We start from the raw sequence: 19311 nt of genomic DNA, 5'->3' as shown, positions 1-19311 counted from the left end.
CGTCGCAAGCCCGATGGTCTTGACCATCGCGACCATCTTTTTGGCCCCTCCAATTTTAGGTAGGAGGGCCCTGATTCAGAGCAAGCGCTCTTGTCAGTGCGTCGGCTCTGAATCAGGCCCTGAGTGTGTGGGAAATGGATGCATGCTACTGCCTCACAGTCTGAAACTAAATCACTCAACTCTTAACTGCGCCCAAACATTGCTGCTCATCTGTCATTGAGTTGTTTGCTCATCTGAGCTGATCACTGGCGTTTTGTCCCTCGCAGCAGCCCTTACATGAAAAAAAAAATGGAAGAGACCATTTTCCAACCACAGCGGGAGACCTTAATTACAGATAATGTTGATTAAAGAATGAGGATCGTTGTGCAGTTATTCGGTCTGTGCTTTCTGATCTCGTCACGCAGGCATGCATTAGTCCTCTCACTGGCCCAGACACGCTCCCTATCGTGAACGTGAAATGGTCTGCTCCGGGAGGCAGGGGTGAGGTGTTACGTCGCCTATGAGAGGAGAGGACCAATGAGCGGCCGCAGCGAGGCAAATTCAAATTTATCTCGTAGCAACAGCTGAGCTGACATACTGAGAGGGGGAGCAGCAGAGGCCGCCAGCAGCGGATGTGTGTAAGGGAGCAGCAGGCAACATGTCAGAAGGAGACGCGGTCAAAGTCTGCCTGCGAGTCAGGCCCATCATACAAAGGTAGCGCTGCGGGGCCGCATAGGGTTAAGTGTTTTGTTTCCTCACTAGCTGCGGCCGGCGCTGGGTACACACTGACATGATGTCGGCTCACTACCGCAGCACACTGCCTCCACCCTCATCTCCAACCTGCAGGGTGAGCGGAGGGACCTCCTGGGACTTACACTGGCGCATACTTGCCCACTCTCCCTGATTGCTGCTATTTCAGGAGTCTCCCTGATTGCACCTTACCACCATTATGTAGCTGTTATATACTTGGGGGGAAATATCAGATGTATACATTCAAATGGTATAATCGGTGCCATCACCCTGCACTGGTTATAAGGCACAATGGGGGAGTGTATTTTAATGATCGCTGCTAGAGCCCACAGCGTGTCTGCCTAGTGCTTTTGCGCTGTCTCGCCTGGCCGACTCCACTGGGCGTGCGTAAGCTATCTCAACCATTGCGAGATCTCCCGTGCATAGCCTGGAGCATGGCCACCGCAGCCAGGGACAGTGCTGTTCCTGGCTGGGAATGATAGCTGCAGCTGTTGGAATGGTCAGTGCCAAAGACCGTTCATACATTGGGTGGCACATCTGCCTGTTATCATGTAGATAGCAGCCGATCATTTACCCCCCCAACCCCACATTAATACATGGAGAAGTTTTTTCAATGCACTTATTGTGCATTGATACCACTAAACCCCCATATTGCCGGGTCATACATCTTCCCCAATGATCCTTATGGCTACATGCATTTTCATATAAGGTTTCTCTTGGCCACTTATATGGAAGCCATTGTAATGCTTTTCAGGGCTTGAGCATGTATTGTGTATCAGTGTGTTTTCATCAATATGTACATCTTAAGCTGGGTACATACTGAGCGATGTGTACCCAGCAGATATGTTGGGCTGACCTATTGGATCCTGAGTACACATCAGAACAAGGTAACAAATGACAGAACAATACCTCGTTCCGTCCTTCATTATCTACAACGGGGCCGCTTGCAATATTGTTCGGTTGGATGTGCAGCATGGCCGACTGGACGATGTCACATTTTGGACCTACACATAGAGCAATCCTGCCGTTACGTCGTTCTGATTCGGCCGGAAATGACATATCGTGCCAACATCGTTTCAGTGTGTACTTCGCTTAACTGCTTTGGGGCCTGTTTACATTTGGGTGTAAATAAAGTTTATGGCATGCCTCCGATGTAGTAGTTCACGTCCACTTTAACGCCATGGTGCTTTCACAATCTCCCAGAAATGCTTTTTCAAAAGTACGCAAATATCCACAGGAGTGCGAATGTGTGTGAGTGGTGTTAGTGTGTGTGATAGTGTCATACAGAAGGTATTGCCTGGGAAAGCTACCCTGGTTGGTGCTGTTGCCTTTGCTTCTATTCCTTGGTTGCCATCTGTCTGCCCCCAAAATAAACATAGGGTGCACATGTGGGACCTGCATGTAAATACAATGTGCAACTTCTGATACAGTACCTTGGATAAAGGTGTGCAGAGTACATCAGCACGAGCACTTGGTTAAAACAGCTGCTTGTAAACATGTTGTCTGCTTGGCTGCACAGTGCCTGTTTAAACGTTTGTCTTTATTTGTGTATGTGTGAATAAACAATTTCTACTTCAGGGTCCATAGGGTATCCACAGGATACCTTGGGTATAGGTGATGACGACAGGCATCGGGCACCATAGAGTTAAAGCTTTCAGCCTCCCAGGATGCACTAGGGTCCCCCTCCTATACCCCGCCCCCGAGCCAAGGCCTCTGTTTAGTTTGGTGCCCGGCCAGAGTCGGATGCACCTGTTAGAGGGGGGCCATGAAGAGCCCCTGAAGTTTTCGTTTTAACAGCTGTGGCTGCACATCTGGAAGTACAGCATGGACAGTCAGTCCTGACATCCATGCTGTCTTCCCTACACCCCCGTCGGTACCAGAACGCCGGTACCGATCCGGGGATGCTGGTAAGCATCTGGGGTCACAGCTAGCGGTGACCCCAGATGTTTGGGACCATGGCCGGATCCAAGGGGGACTACAAGGTAAGCAGCAGGGTCCCGCGGTGGGACCCTGCTGAACATGGTCCTAAGTCCCCAGGCAGGTGGCTCCCTGGGGACTGGCTGCAGCGTGGAGCCAGGTACTAACCTGCGCTTCCACTACCCCCCTGGGACAGCGGACCGTGGCATAGTGGTAGCGCTGCGGTGTCCCAGGGGTTAAATGCATGCCAGGGGAGCGCGCCTTCCCAGTCTCACAGCCGGCGCCTCACCCGCTGCACACAGCCCTCTCTGCTCTAGCTGACTGGTCCTGTGTCAGCGCTCCTCCCCCAGGCCGGCCTCCTCTCTGCTCCTCGGTGGCCATCTTTGGAAGAAGCATGGTGAGCGCTGCTGGACGCTGATGAACGGTGGCATCGCGGTCTGGGTCCCCCTGCATACCTCTCCTCCGTTGGATTAAGGTCTGTGTATGCAGCACTGTGTCCTACCAGGCTCTGAGTCTGCGTAGTTGAGGATCAGCGCTGATAGTCTAGGAATTGATTTCTTTGCATAGTATGTGACCTATGCTAGCGTCTGCTGCCTGTACTTTCTTTTTCTTCTGTCAGCATTTCACTGTCCCTGATCTTTCTACTAAAACCCTTGCGGTGCGGTGCTTGCAGGGTGGTCTCACACTATACTAACGAGTATCAGTGAGAAGGGTCACATACTTACTATTATGTCTGAAAGTGACTTTCCTCTCCAGCTTTTATGTACTACACTCAAGGTACCTATAGCGGAGGGGGACGGTAGCGCGGAGGGGCTATGTCGGAAGTGTTATTCATTGACGCGGCCAATTACGGTCACGGCTCCGGTACAGGAGCCGCCCTGGGCTTGTTTCGCCAAAGCGCTTACAACCCTCGTTTTCCCAGATGGGATTGTCCCCGCAGTCAGTGGTGTCGTCACCCATGCAGGGTTTCCCGAGACAATTGATGGTACCCCACAGTCTCCCTATTTCCCCTCCTCAGGTCTCTCATGAGCCTGCGTGGGTTAATTCGTTAAGCTCTGTACAGCATTTGTCAGAAGTGTTGAAAGGGGAGTCTGTGATGCGGCCTCACAATCGGCCAGTGGCGTCTCTGTCTGCTCCTTATGAGGATGACGACGGGACGTCCAATGATGGGGAGATTCTGGATCTTTCTGACCAGGAACCTCCCCGTCCTAAAGAGTCGGACGCTAAGTCTAAGGTTTATATACCTGGCCTTATTCGTGCAGTCCGTACTGCTTTAGTTATTGAGGATGAGGAGCCTCCGGTATCAAAATCCAAATACGCCTTTTTCAAGGATGTTAAGGGAGATGCCACAGTGTTTCCTCTTTCGGGGCAATTAGTGGACCACCTAGAGGAAGCGTGGAAACAGCCAGGCAAACGGTATCAGCCTCAAAGGCGGTTAGCAGTGGCGTATCCATTTACGGACAATTATTTTGCCAAGTGGGAATCTCCGCCACAGGCGGATTCCCATTTAACACGCCTGGTCCGAAGTGCCACGTTGCCCATGCCTTTCCATGTCCTTCTTAAAGGATGCCATGGACCGTAAGGTGGAAATCTGCCTAAAGTCCGTTTATTCCCTTGCGGGGGGGGCAGCTAGGCCGGCTATGGCCATTTGTTGGGTTGCCAGAGCTATGGCGCGCTGGGCAGATACGTTAGAGGCGTCCTTCGATTTCGACTGTTCGGCTGAACAGACCGAGTTGATAGGCAATCTCAGGGATTCGGCCACTTATATTAATGAAGCGGCTTTGGATATCAGTACCCTGACCTCACGGATTTCTTCGGCTGCTGTGGCGGCTCGTCGCACGTAATGGTTGCGATCTTGGAAGGCGGACGCTGATTCCAAGAAGGGCCTGGAAGCCTTGCCCTTTAACGGAGAAGTCCTATTTGGTCCAGATCTGGACAAAATTGTGGCCACGTTGGCGGCAGCCAAATCAGCATGTCTCCCGTCTGTTGCAGTTCCGTCCAGCTCAGGTACGTCGGCCTTGCAGGGCCCAGGGTAGGCCTAAAGCACGATCTTTTCCCCGACAGGCTGGCCCCAAAAAATCAGCCAAGCCCCGGAAGCAGGCCTGGAGTGCCAGGCGTCCGGCTCCTAAGCCAGATGTGCGGCCTGACGGTCCGGGCCTCCCTTTGGAGGATCCCAAAGTGGCAGGCCGCCTGATGCAGTTCGCCCGGAGTTGGTCGGTCAGCACGACGGACACTTGGGTTCTCGAGGTCGTTTATCACGGGTACGCCCTCTCCTTCCGGCACAGACCCCCGTCTCAATTCTTCACCACGGGTCTACCATCAGACCGGAACAAAGCCTTGGAACTGCGGAAAGTTTTGCACACTTTGCTCCGGGCTGGAGTTATAGTGCCCGTTCCATTCTCCCAGAAGGGCCAGGGTTTCTATTCCAATCTCTTTTTGGTGCAGAAACCCAATGGGTCGTATCGTCCGATACTCAACCTCAAATCTCTCAACAAGTCTTTGCGGGTACCGAAGTTTCGGATGGAGACCCTGCGGTCCATCATTCTGGCGCTGGAACCTGGGGACTATATGGTGTCGTTGGACATACAGGACGCTTACCTGCATGTCCCTATTCTTTTGCGCCATCAACAGTTCCTCAGGTTTGCAATCCGCAGCGACCACTTTCAGTTCCGGGCGTTACCTTTTGGCCTGGCGACAGCACCATGTGTTTTCACCAAGGTGATGACGGTCATGGCGGCTTCCCTGCGGCTGCAGGGAGTCCGCATGTTGCCGTACTTGGACGACCTTCTCTTAGTGGCAGGATCTCCGGAGCTCCTTCTACGCCACTTGGACCTGACCATTGCGGTACTGCAATGGCACGGCTGGTTAATAAACTGGCAGAAGTCCACCCTGATCCCGTCTCAGCGGATTCTGCACCTCGGAGCCTTATTGGACTCCGGACAGCAAAGGATCTTTGTGACGGGGGAAAAGATCTCTGCCTTGCGGTAGCGGGTGCGCAGTTGTCTGCAGAGCCGCCGGGTGTCTCTACACTCGGCGATGCGGTTACTGGGTTCCATTTTGTCGGTTTTCGACATGGTGGAATATGCCCAGTTTCACTCCAGACCTCTGCAGCACCTGATCCTGTCCAAATGGAATGGACTGCCTCAGAGCCTAAAGTCCTAGACGATGGTGCTTACTCCGGAGGTTCGCCGGTCTCTTGCCTGGTGGTTGCAGACGACCCACCTCAACAAGGGTCGTCCGTTCTGGGTGGCGAATTGGGTCCTGTTAACAACGGACGCCAGTCTTCGGGGCTGGGGAGCAGTCTCGGGTCCACACTTGTTCCAGGGCAGGTGGGCTCCGGCAGAAACAGAGCTTCCAATAAACATCTTGGAACTCCGAGCGGTTTTTAATGCTCTCCAGCAGGCACATCGGGTTCTCCAAGGTCACCCAGTGCAGGTCCAGTTGGACAACGCTACCACCGTGGCCTACATAAATCGGCAAGGAGGAACCCGAAGTCGGGCGGCTCTCGTAGAGGTGTCCCGAATCCTGGTATGGGCGGAGCGCAATCTTCCGGCCATATCAGCAGTCTTCATCCCGGGAGTGCTAAACTGGGAGGCGGACTTTCTCAGTCGCCAGGACGTTCATCCGGGGGAATGGTGTCTGCACCCGGACGTTTTTCAACTACTGGTGGACAGGTGGGGTCTTCCAGAGATCGACCTCATGGCGTCCCGGCACAACAACAAGTTGCCGGTGTACGGGTCTCGCACAAAAGACGAAAAGGCGTCTCTGGTGGATGCTCTGTCCGTCCGGTTGACGTTCCGGTTCGCGTATCTGTTTCCTCCGGTTTCCCTTCTTCCGCGAGTGATCCAGAAATTCAAACAGGAAGGAGGGACGCTCCTGTTGGTAGCTCCCGCATGGCCCAGACGGCACTGGTTCTCAGACCTGCAGGGTTTGTCCATGGACAGTCCTCTGCAGTTACCGTTACGACCGGACCTTCTGTCACAGGGTCCTTGTCTTCACCCGGACCTGACTCGGCTGTCTTTGACGGCGTGGCCATGTTGAGGTCCAGGGGGTTTTCCAGCTCTGTAGTGCGAACCATGCTAAGAGCTCGGAAACAGTCTTCCGCGAGAATATACCATCGCGTGTGGCATACTTTCTTCCAGTGGTGTCGACCGAGAGGTTATGCACCGATGGAGTTTCGTCTGTCTAGAGTGCTAGCCTTCCTACAAGCGGGACTAGACCATGGGCTTCGCCTTGCTTCTTTGAAGGTGCAGGTTTCTGCTCTGTCTGTCTGGTTTCATCGTAGGATTGCAACAATCCCTGATGTGCGCACATTTATGCAAGGTGTTCTGCAAATTCAGCCGCCATTTGTTCCACCTGTGGCGCCTTGGGACTTGGCTGTGGTCCTGAGGGCTCTCCAGGAACCGCCGTTTGAACCACTGGGCTCAGTGGATCTTAAATGGCTAACAGCTAAGACTGTTTTCCTTCTGGCCATAGCTTCGGCCAGACGTGTTTCTGATTTAGGGGCTCTCTCTTGTAGACCCCCTTTCTTGATTTTTCATTGGAGCAGGGCAGTGCTACGCACTCTACCTGAATTTCTTCCCAAAGTTGTTTCCCGGTTTCATGTTAACGAGGAAATAGTTGTACCGGCTTTTAACTCACCTGGCCTTTCTGTGGGTGAGGCCACTTTGGATATTGTGCCTTAAGGACTTATGTTGACCGCACTTCTTCGTTTAGGAAGTCGGACGCCTTGTTTGTCCTCTATGGCTTCCGTAAAAAGGGTTGGCCTGCTTCAAAGCAAACTTTGGCAGCCTGGATCCGTATGGCGATTTTCAGAAGCTTATCTTCATGAAGGCCTGCCGGTTCCTCCTTCTGTGAAGGCTCATTCCACTAGGTCTGTGGGTCCTTCGTGGGCAGCTCGACGTGGTGCCTCTGCAGTCCAGATCTGCAAGGCGGCTACGTGGTCCTCTGTCCATACCTTAGTGAGGTATTACGCTTTTGACACCTTTGCCTCTCAGGATGCTTCCTTCGGGCGGCGGATTCTCCTTTCAGCACACGAGCGTCCCCACCCTTAAAGTATACTGCTTTGGGACATCCCCAAAGTATCCTGTGGATACCCTATGGACCCTGAAGTAGAAGATATGAGATATGGTAAGAACTTACCTTTGTTATCTCTATTTCTACGAAGTCCATAGGGTTCCACAGGACTCCCGCCCTGTCGCACCTGTGCTGCAGATGGGCTTTGCTCTGGTCACCGGTTTTTCCGTCTCCCTTTGGTGAGAATGTGATTCTTGTGTGTGTCCAGATCTTTTTTTCTCTCTTCCTTCTCCTCCTCCTGCCTATGGCTTGGTACGAAACTGAGATGCCTTGGCTCGGGGGCGGGGTATAGGAGGGGGACCCTAGTGCATCCTGGGAGGCTGAAAGCTTTAACTCTATGGTGCCCGATGCCTGACATCACCTATACCCCAAGGTATCCTGTGGAACCCTATGGACTTCGTAGAAATAGAGATAACAAGGGTAAGTTCTTACCATATCTCATATTTTTTGTCCTTAATAAAAACTGAGAAAAATGCATATTGTGTGTATACATAATCCTCGACAAAGGGGGGGATTCAATTAAACTCAAGGTGCCATGCCGGAACAGCGCATCGCGTCTGTCAGCATTAGGGTGTGAGGGGAAAACTTGTGGAGTCAGCTCTTCCCTAACTGGGTGATAAGTGTGCTGCCTTGCATTGCATTGCCCCCCCCTCCAAAGAAAGAGTATAAATAGTCCACACAGGGGGCTAATACAAATGGGGGCAAGTCCGGATTTATGCTGCACTTACAGTACTTATGTACTCTTGGATTTCTGTTCACAGCCCCACAGGGCTCCATACAAATGTGTGACTACAGAATGAGATTGGGCTGTGATGGGGGCGAATTGTGGTGCAGTTGCAATGGCAGCTCTGCCCCTTTGCACCTAATTGGATTGTGGCCAGAGTATGCTTGACTGGCACGTGGTTGTATGATACAGCATGGACACTGTTCCTCAAGCATGATGATCTTGTGTTTATTTGCATTTTAGGTATATTGTGTTGGTGTTCGTACATGGGTTTTCTTAACACTACTTGAATGGGATCATTTAAATTAGGTGCGAGTTTGTGAATGTGAGTTTCATAAAACTTGGCACTAATACTTGCACCAGTGAAACACTAAATCCAATTAGAAACGGCAATTCATGCTACTCGCGGCAAGGTTTGCAGACCTTTTGTACAAAAATGAACTGGGAGAAGTGCAGGAAAAGGAGGGGAACTTTCATGGGAAAAGTACTGGAGGTTTTTATATGGTGTCAAATGGCTGTTTTTGCACTTTTTAATAATGGTTGAAAATGATAGCAAGCAAGTGTTTTGGGGACAGTGATCGCAGTGAGCGGAAAAAATAGTGGGTCCCAGGGACCCCTCACTTTAAAAAATTGGGGTCCTACACAGCTTTTTCAGGGTCCCGTTACATATTATGACAGTTGAAGGCAGGCTCCAGTTGGGACTGTGCTGGGGGGTATATAGCAGTTAAGCTGGCCACACATCTAAAGATTATCTGTCCAACCAGCCAACTAGTTGATTGGTTGGAATGAAAATCTGGTAAGGAATACAATCAGCAATTTGCTCCCAAACGCTGTAAAATGGACCAAAACTGTTGTTTGAACAAGTAGTTTAGATCAAACATTTAACAAACTTGTCTGAATGACCATTTTCATCTGTTTTCTGGCATTTAGGAGCAATGCTGATCATCATTTATTCCCATACGTTACCAGATTTTCACTCCAACCAATCAACAAGTTGGCTGGTTGGATGTAAGTTGGTCTAGTGTGTGGCCAGCTTTAGGGTAGAGCTGAGGGTAAAGGCAGGAAGAAGTTGGGGTAGAGCTGCAGCTATAGGGGAGTAAGGGCAGGCAGGGCTCGGGGTAGGGTGGGGTAAGTGCAGACAGTTGATGCGACATGGAGGGTACTAGGGGCATGTTGTGTGAGGGGCAATGGTAGATAGAAGCTGGCGCAGTACTTTGGGGGGGTGATACGGTGGGGGTTAGCGGCAAACAGTTCTTTGGGGAAGGAGGGGGCGAGGGTTGACAGCAGCCTGGGCAGTACTGCGGACAAGGAGGAGGTTAGGGACAGGCAGTGCTGGGTGTAGGGAGGGGGCCAGGGTTGATAGCAGCTAAGGCAGTACTGGGGGGGGGGGTTTAAGGAGGGGGTTAGGAGCAGAGCTTGGTCAGGATCGCAGCTGGGACAGCACTGGGGATAGAGAGGGGGGCAAGTGTAGATGGCAGCAGGGGCAGTATGGGGGGCATATAGGGAAAGAGTTGTTAGGGCAGTGCATACAGACTCAGTCAGGAGTCATGTGGCGAGGGCCATTGGCTGGGGGGGAACGCCGTAGCACAAACAGAGCCAGCTGGTCCTACAGGACCTGATCCGTTTTTAAATCTGGGTCCCCAGTTTGCTGTAGTGTGTATTTTGTGAACCCTGGGGGGAGGGGGGGGGTACAGGAAAATGCTTTTAGTGATTTTGCCATTTTTATAAAAGTTTAAAGTCGGAATAAACTTTTAGCTCCCATCTGCAAGTTCAAAAACCTCTCTCATATCAATACAACTCCTCCACACACCTGCCCCACATCATGTACACCTCCACACTCCTGCCCCACATCATGTACACCTCCACACACCTGCCCCACATTTAACTATTTGAACATTTTAGAGATTCACCTTTAAACTGACATCTTTATTGATCAAATTATATTTACACAGCTCTAAGTGCATTATTATTTTCACTTGCTTAGGGGGGTGCACACACAACTTGAATTTCCTTTGAAAAAGCAATGCGAGTATGCAATTGAATTACAACTGAAAATCGCAGTGCAAGTTTGCCACAAGAACAGCTTTCAGGACCAACGTCACACCTAATTGAATTGACCCCAATGTGTTTAACTGGAGTTAACACATACAGGGCAATGGCATGACTCCTGAAACAATATCAACCATTTGCGTTTTCACTTACATTTGGACTTCCGATTTCAAATGCAAAATGAATAATAATGGGCCTGAATGTGTGTTCATTTTAAATAAGAGGAGTCTTATTTACAGAGAACGTAATAAATAGTGAGTGCTCTATAATAATGCACGCTGTGCAAAATCCAATGAATGAGGATTTGCTTTTTATTACTTTGAATTCACTATTAAGGAACGCTTTCTGACCTTTCTGTAGCTTGTACGTGTTGTCTCCGGCACCCCCCCAAAAAAAAAAAAAAAAAACACCACTAATCCTTTATTCTATATAATTGTACATAACTAAAACCGGTGAAATTTTACATGCATTCAAAGATAATAAAACATAACCCAACTTTCTACATAGGGTATCCACAGGATATCTTGGGGTATAGGTGATGACATTGGGCACCATAGAGTTAAGTTTTCAGCCTCCCAGGATGCACTAGGGTCCCCCTCCTATACCCCGCCCCCGAGCCAAGGCATCTGTTTCGTTGGTGCCTGGCTCGGAGTCGGAGCACGTGTTTAGAGGGGGGCTAAGAATAGCCCCTGAAGTTTCTTCAAGGCAGCTGTGGCTGCACATCTGGGAGTACAGCATGGACAGTCACTGCTGACGTCCATGCCGTCTCCCCTACACCCCGCTGGTACCAGAACGCCGGTACTGATCCGGGGATGCTGGTAAGTATCTGGGGTCACGGCTAGCGGTGACCCCAGATGCTTCGGACCATGGCTGGATTCAAGGGGAGCAGGTAAGCAGCGGAGGTCCCGCGGTAGCTCCCTGCTGAGCACATGGTCCACAGTCCCCAGGCAGGGGCTCACTGCAGCGTGGAGCCAGGTACTAACCTGCGCTTCCACTACCCCCTTGGGACAGCGGGTCGCAGCTGAGCAGCAAGCGCTGCGGCGTCCCAGGGGTTAATTGCATGCCAGGGGAGCGCGCCTTCCCTGTATACAGCCAGCGCCTCCCCCGCTGCACACAGCCCTCTCTGCGGTGCCGATTGGTCCTGTGGCATCTCTCCTCCCCCAGGCCGGCCTCCTCTCTGCTCCTCGGTGGCCATCTTTGCATGGTGAACGCTGCTGGAAGATGCTGATCGGTGGCATCGCGGTCTGGGTCCCCCAGCATACCTCTCCGTTGTCTTAAGGTCATTGTTTGCAGCGCTTTGTCCTACCAGACTCTGTGCAGTTGAGAAACAGCGCTGATAGTCTAGGGATTGATTTCTTCTGCATTGTATGTGACTTCTGCTAGCGTCTGCTGCCTGTAGTTTCACTGTCTACTGTCAGCCATTTTACTGTCCCTGCTCTTACTCTGCTAAAGCCCTTGCGGTGCGGTGATTGCAGGGTGGTTCTCCCACTATACTAACAAGTATCAGTGAGAGGGGTAACATACTTACCATCATGTCTGAGAGTGAATTTCCTCTCCTGCTTCTGTGTACTAAGTGCAATGTACCAATAGCGGAGGGGGAGGGTAATGCGGAGGGGCTATGACGGCAGTGTTATTTATTGGTGCGGCCAACTACTGTCACGGCTCCGGTACAGGAACCTCCCTGGGCTTGTTTCGCTAAGGTGCTTACAACTTTAGTGGGCCAGTTAGCTCCGCCACCTGCGTTTTCCCAGATGGGATTGCCCCAGCAGTCAGTGGTGTCGTCACACATGCAGGGTTTCCCGAGACAACTGATGGTACCCCACAGTCTCCCTATTTCCCCTCCCCAGGTTTCACAGGAGCCTGCGTGGGTTAATTCACTGACAAATTCAGTACAGCATTTGTAGGAAGTGTTACAAGGGGAGTCTGTGTTGCGGCCTGTGGCGTCTCTGTCTGCTCCTTATGAGGATGACGACGTGACGTCCGGTGATGGGGAGATTCTGGATCTATCTGACCAAGAACCTCTCCATACTAAAGAGTCGAACGCTAAGTCAAAGGTTTATATTCCTGGCCTTATTCGGGCACTCCGCACGGCTTTAGTTATTGAGGATGATGATCCTCCGGGTGTCCAAGTCCAAATATGCCTTTTTCAAGGATATTAAGGGTGACGCCACAGTGTTTTCTCTTTCGGGTCAGTTGGTAGACCATTTAGAGGAGGCGTGGAAACACCCCGGAAAACTGTATCAGCCTCAGAGGCGCTTAGCCGTGGCTTATCCGTTTGCTGACAATTATTTTTCCCTCCACAGGTGGATTCTCCTGTGACACGCCTAGTCTGAAGTGCCACTTTGCCCATGCCTTCCATGTCCTCCTTGAAGGATGCTACGGACTGCAAGGTGGAAATCTGGCTAAATTCCATTTATTCCCTTGTGGGGGGGGGGGGCATCCAGACCGGCTATGGCTGTGTTGGGTAGCCAGAGCTATGGAGCGCTGGGCTGATAGTTTGGAGGCGTCTTTGGACTCTGACTGTTCGGCTGAACAGGCTGAGTTGGTGGGCAATCTCCGGGGTTCGGCCACTTACATCAATGAAGCGGCCTTGGATATCAGTATCCTCACCTCTAGGATTTCTTCTGCAGCTGTTGCTGCTCGTCGCACCTTATGGTTGCGATCTTGGAAAGCGGACGCTGATTCCAAAAAGGGCTTAGAAGCTTTGCCTTTTAATGGAGAATTCCTATTTGGTCCGGATCTGGACAAAATTGTAGCTACGATGGCAACAGCCAAATCTGCATGTCTCCCGTCTGCTGCGGTCCCTTCAAGTTCTGGTACATCGGCCTTACAGGGCCCAGGGTAGGCCTAAAGCACAGCCTTTTCCCCATCAGGCTGGGCCCAAGAAATCGGCCAAGCCCAGGAAACAGGCCTGGAGTACCAGACGTCCGGCCCCTAAGTCAGATGATAAACCTGCGGCCTGACGGTCCGGGTCTCCCTTTGGGGGATCCCAAAGTGGGAGGCCGCCTGCTTCAGTCTGATGATTGCAGTGCTGCAACGTCACGGCTGGTTGATAAACTGGCAAAAGTCCACTCTGATCCCGTCTCAGAGGATTCTGCACCTCGGGGCCTTGTTGGACTCCAGGCAGCAGCGGATCTTTGTGACTGTGGAAAAGATCTCTGCTTTGCAGTTGAGGGTGCGCAGTTGTCTACAGTGTCGCCGAGTGTCTCTGCACTCGGCGATGAGGTTGCTGGGCTCCATGGTGTCAGTATTCGACATGGTGGAATATGCCCAGTTTCACTCCAGACCTCTGCAGCAATTGATCCTGTCCAAATGGAATTGACTGCCTCAGAGTCTAAAATCCCAGATGATGGTGCTCACTCCGAAGGTTCGCCTGTCTCTAGCCTGGTGGTTGCAGACGACCCACCTCAACAAGGGTCGCCCATTTTGGGTGGCGAACTGGGTCCTGTTAACAACGGACGCCAGTCTTCGGGGCTGGGGAGCTGTCTCGGGTCCACACTTGTTCCAGGGCAGGTGGACTCAGGCAGAAAAGGAGCTTCCAATCTTGGAACTCTGCGCGGTTTTCAATGCTCTCCAGCAGGCACATCGGGTTCTCCAAGGTCACCCCGTGCAGGTCCAGTCGGACAACGCCACCACCGTGGCCTACATAAATCGACAAGGAAGAACCCGAAGTCGGGCGGCACTCGCAGAGGTGTCCGGCATCCTGGTCCGGGCGGAGCGCAATCTCCCGGCTATATCAGCAGTATTCATCCCGAGAGTCCTCCACTGGGAAGTGGATTTTCTCAGTCGGCAGGACGTACATCCGGGAGAATGGTCTTTGCACCAGGATGTCTTTCAACTTCTGGTGGACAGGTGGGGTCTTCCAGAGATAGACCTCATGGCGTCACGGCACAACAACAAGTTACCGGTGTATGGGTCTCGAACAGGAGACAAAAAGGCGTCTCTGGTGGATGCTCTGTCCGTCCAGTGGACGTTCCAGTTTGCCTATCTCTTTCCTCCGTTTTCCCTTCTTCCGCGTGTAATCCGGAAATTCAAACAGGAAGGGGGTACACTCCTGTTGATAGCTCCCGAGTGGCCCAGGCGGTACTGGTTCTCGGACCTCCAGAGTCTGTCTGTGGACATTCCTCTGCGGTTGCCGCCGCGACCGGACCTGCTATCACAGGGTCCTTGTCTTCACCCGGACCTGGCTCGGCTGTCTTTGACGGCGTGGCTGTTGAGACGGCCATGTTAAGGTCCAGGGATTTTTCCAACTCTGTGGTGCAAACCATGCTAAGAGCTCGGAAGCCATCCTCTGCAAGGATATACCATTGTGTGTGGCATACGTTCTTCCAGTGGTGTCGACCGAGAGGTTATGCCCTCAGGAGTTCCGTCTGTCTAGAGTGTTGGCTTTCCTACAGGCGGGGCTAGACCATGGGCTTCGCCTTGCTTCCCTGAAAGTGCAGGTGTCTACCCTGTCAGTCTGGTTCCATCGTAGGATTGCTGCGCTTCCTGATGTGCGCACCTTTATGCAAGGTTTTCTTCGCATTCAGTCACCTTTTGTTCCACCGGTGGCTCCTTGGGATTTGGCTGTGGTCCTGAGAGCTCTCCAGGGACCCGCCGTTTGAACCACTGGGCTCCGTGGACCTTAAATGGCTTAAAGCTAAAACAATATTCCTTCTGGCCATTGCTTCGGCCAGACGTGTTTCTGACTTGGGGGCTCTCTCCTGTAGACCCCCTTTTCTGATTTTTCATAGGACCAGGGCGGTGCTGCGCACTCGTCCTGGATTCCTTCCGAAAGTTGTTTCAAGTTTCCACATCAACGAGGAAATCCTTGTGCTGGCTTTTAATTCACCAGATCTTTAAGTGGGTGAGGCCACTTTGGACGTTGTGCGGGCCTTAAGGATTTCTGTTGACCGCACTTCTTCTTTTAGGAAGTCGGACGCCTTGTTTGTTCTCTATGGCTTCCGTAAGAAGGGTTGGCCTGCTTCAAAGCAAACTTTGGCAGGTTGGATTCGTGTGGCTATTGCAGAATCTTATCTTCATGAAGGCCTTCCGGTTCCTTCCTCTGTGAGGGCACATTCCACTAGGTGTGTGGGTTCTTCGTGGGCGGCTCGACGTGGTGCCTCTGCAGTCCAGATCTGCAAGGCTGCCACGTGGTCCTCTGTCCATATCTTTGTGAGATATTACGCTTTTGACACCTTTGCCTCTCAGGATGCCTCCTTTGGGCGGCAGATTCTCCTTTCAGCACAGGAGCGACCCCACCCATAAAGGATACTGCTTTGGGACATCCCCAAGGTATCCTGTGGATACCCTATGGACCCTGATGTAGAAAATGAGATATGGTAAGAACTTACCTTTTGTTATCTCTATTTCTACGAAGTCCATAGAGTCCACAGGACTCCCGCCCTGTCGCACCTGTGCTGCAGATGGGCTTTTCTCTGGTCACCGGTTTTTTTCCGTCTCCCTCTGGTGAGAATGTGATTCTTGTGTGTCTCCAGATCTTTCTTCTCTCTCTTCCTTCTCCTCCTCCGGCCTATGGCTTGGTACGTAACTGAGATGCCTTGGCTCGGGGGTGGGGTATAGGAGGGGGACCCTAGTCCATCCTGGGAGGCTGAAAACTTAACTCTATGGTGCCCGATGCCTGACGTCATCACCTATACCCCAAGGTATCCTGTGGAACCCTATGGACTTCGTAGATACAGAGATAACAAAGGTAAGTTCTTACCATATCTCATATTATGTAAAGGCATATTTTGCAGTATGCCATAGTTATTTGTGTATGACCAGCAATTAAATTGAATAATGCTGATTTATATTCATTACTTTATATTTGTAATGCACCCCCACCCTGTTTGGGTATTATGTGAAGATAAACTGGGAGTGGGTACAGAAAGAAAAGGGTCATGGTGTTAAGGGGAACAGAGTACAAAATGAGATCCAGGCAACACTTGCGAGAGTGAGCAATTCAATTAGCGGCAAAGGTGGAGGAGGACTGAACTCCAGACGGTTGTGACTAGCTCATAGGCCATGGGAAAATGGGGAGGAAGTTCTGTCATTACCTAAAACGAGGGTCCAGAATGCATTGTTGCTTTTATGTATTCTGTGGTGCTCCACCCTGATCTAGGAATTGGGCTCATTTGCAGCATCTTAATCTAAAGCATAATGGAATATGTTGGCGCTATACAAATAAATGTTAATAAATAAGTATTTGGGATTACGTTGTTTTGTTTGAGTATAATCTGATCTGTGTGACTATCCCCTTTTAACTGTTCTATGTCCTAATTTACAGAGAGCAAGGAGAACAAGGGACTCTACTATGGAAGGCTGAAAAATCTACCATATCCCAGATAGATGGGACGAAAACCTTTAATTTTGGTAAGCACCATGTGTAACTTTTTCACAATATACAATTATAGGGTCAATCTGGATACCGGGATGATTTTTGTGTAGTGTGCAAGCATGATAAAACATCCAACAACGCCTGGTGTCGATTACCCAATCATTCAAACTTGCCTATAATCTGACCCTATTTCCTCTGATTTTATATTATCATCTTTGTTGGCAGACATATTCAAATTATTTATCCATGCTCCTGAAATTCGGCAGGTTTTTCATTAAAATTGTAGAGTTTGGTACTATTGGGACTATCCACTAGGAGAAAATTGTCCAGTTTGTCGGTTTGATAAAAAAAAATCGCTCTAGTGTATACAGATGTTATTGCAGTCTGTTCAAACCAAAGATACTTATCTGCTGTCCTGAGCTACATCCTGCTCCTTCTTTCACCAATATAATGCTAAATCCAGACAAGCTTTTGATGTTCTGATTGCTGACAGATTAGAAATGTTACCCTTTCTGTGGTCACTTTTCTAGATCGGGTCTTTGATTCTGATGAAACTACGTCTCAGGTTTATGAGGAAGTGGCCGTTCCCATTATTCGCTCTGCCCTACAGGGCTATAATGGTAAGTTAACATTATCACTGGCACTTTATTTTAGACAAAATGTGTAAGAAAATATCTTAAAACTATGCTTTTTTTTTGGGGTGGTGCATGTAACAATTTTATTTCCATAATAGGCACCATCTTCGCTTACGGCCAGACATCGTCTGGTAAAACCTATACTATGATGGGTACACCGGATAATCTTGGAATAATACCTCGAGCAGTTCAAGAAGTATTTCAAATTATCCAGAAGGTATGGGTTCTATGCAATGTTTTTTTTTTATTTTTACCTGAAACACTAAGCCAATTGTTATTTAGCTTTTCAGAAAATAAATGAAAGGGCATATTATCACTTAAAGTACACAAATATTGCCAAGTGTGTGGTGCTTGCTTTTCTTTTCTTTTATTTCTTTCTTTAGGTACCAGACAGAGAGTTTTTGTTGAGAGTGTCATACATGGAAATTTACAATGAAACTGTCACAGACCTCCTATGTGATGATGGGAAAAAGAAGCCCTTGGAGATTAGAGAAGATTTCAATGTATGTGAAAGTTGTATTTTCATTCTGGTTGTTGGCTTTGATTCTGCATTAAATGTTATTGTTAGCTGCACTCTTAGGGCAGTATCCAATTAGCGCTAAAATAGCTCTGGTAATGGATCGTCGCGGGGCTATCTAATTAGCCCCGAAGTGCCGTCCGACATCAGCAATTATCGTGGGTTTGTTTCGGGACCTGATGTGTCCCGGAAAATAAACAAAGTGCAGTTTCTTTCACCCCGCAATGGCGAGAACATAGGTCTGTGGTCTTATGGACCCTATGTGTTTTTGTCCCAAATAATAGGATATGGGGAAAAAATATTGGCGACCCCTGACAGGTGCCTCAAATTAGTACCTCCAGTCAATTTGACTTAACCATCTGGACTCGAGCATGGGTAGCCTTAAGACTTGGACTGTAATGGCAGAACTTGGGAACCTCTGCCCTAGATTCTAAACATTAAACCCTGAGTATTCTGGAATTCATAGGTCAGACTGCGTCAGTCAGTCACTCTGACCCGTCACCTGACTTGTCAGTACCCCAGTGGCATTTTGTAAGCATATTCCAAATTGTGGTTAACCAGAGCTGTTCTGAAACTTGTTGCGCATCCACCTATTTGTTTTTTGCACATTGATTAGTTGTGCCAGTTATTAATGTATTGGAAAATTTAAATGTGTTTTAAAATTTTAGTAGACCACTCAACCTGTTTCTCATGTATTAAGATGCACTACAGGTACAATAAATTGTATTTTAAAATTGCGCAAAAGCAATTAAACACAAAGCAAAAGGCATATTTAATTTTTCAAGCTAATGAATTAAATAGAAACAATATTATTTTTTAGCGAAATGTATACGTTGCCAGCTTGACAGAAGAAATTGTTAGGACTCCTGAACATGTCCTGAAATGGATCAAAAAGGGCGAAAGTAAGAACCTTTTTTATGCTTGTATTGTAGTATAATTTCCAGAAACCTGTTAAGGAACTCAAAATATTCTGTGTTTTTATATGGAGCAGCAAAATAATTTACTCTTAAACGGTGTATTTATTGCCAAAACTGAGGCTGCCAACACAGTGCACTTTAGTGGTTGGTAATGGACTAAACACTGCTTTGCTGGCTTTTGCATGATTATCGTACCTTTTTTGGTTAGGTAGAGCAATCAACGCAGTTTAAATGATGCCTCTTTCACCATGTATGGCGGGGTCTTTATTTTGCCCAGATGTGTCAATTGCCAAGTTTGCATTGTCGGGCACAACCGCTATATAACGTTAATTTAATTTCATCATGCTAGTACTGCAATTTTTTTTTAATTGAGTGTCTTTTTGAGGTTTTTATATGAGAGAAATAAACAAATAGAACTAAAGGTACAA

General features: G+C 49.5%; 1 protein-coding gene across 2 annotated transcripts in view; it reads left to right on the top strand.

The window, feature by feature from the left end:
* The first annotated feature begins 539 nt into the window (after positions 1 to 539).
* CENPE (centromere protein E) overlaps positions 540 to 19311 on the top strand; it is a 123898-nt gene continuing 105126 nt past the window's right edge. For both annotated transcript variants that reach the window (XM_088453245.1, XM_088453244.1), the window contains exons 1-6: positions 540 to 693; positions 16764 to 16849; positions 17345 to 17434; positions 17548 to 17666; positions 17833 to 17952; positions 18787 to 18868. In XM_088453245.1, coding sequence (XP_088309371.1) covers positions 638 to 693; positions 16764 to 16849; positions 17345 to 17434; positions 17548 to 17666; positions 17833 to 17952; positions 18787 to 18868 — 553 coding nt within the window. In that variant the 5' untranslated portion in view covers positions 540 to 637. The remainder of the gene's footprint in view (positions 694 to 16763; positions 16850 to 17344; positions 17435 to 17547; positions 17667 to 17832; positions 17953 to 18786; positions 18869 to 19311) is intronic.

The sequence above is a fragment of the Taudactylus pleione genome, unplaced genomic scaffold (assembly GCF_031769625.1).
Source record: "Taudactylus pleione unplaced genomic scaffold, aTauple2 ptg000573l, whole genome shotgun sequence".
NCBI classification, from domain to species: Eukaryota; Metazoa; Chordata; class Amphibia; order Anura; family Myobatrachidae; genus Taudactylus; species Taudactylus pleione.
Note: the sequence above shows the minus strand (reverse complement) of the source record. Positions and strands in the feature narration are given on the sequence as shown.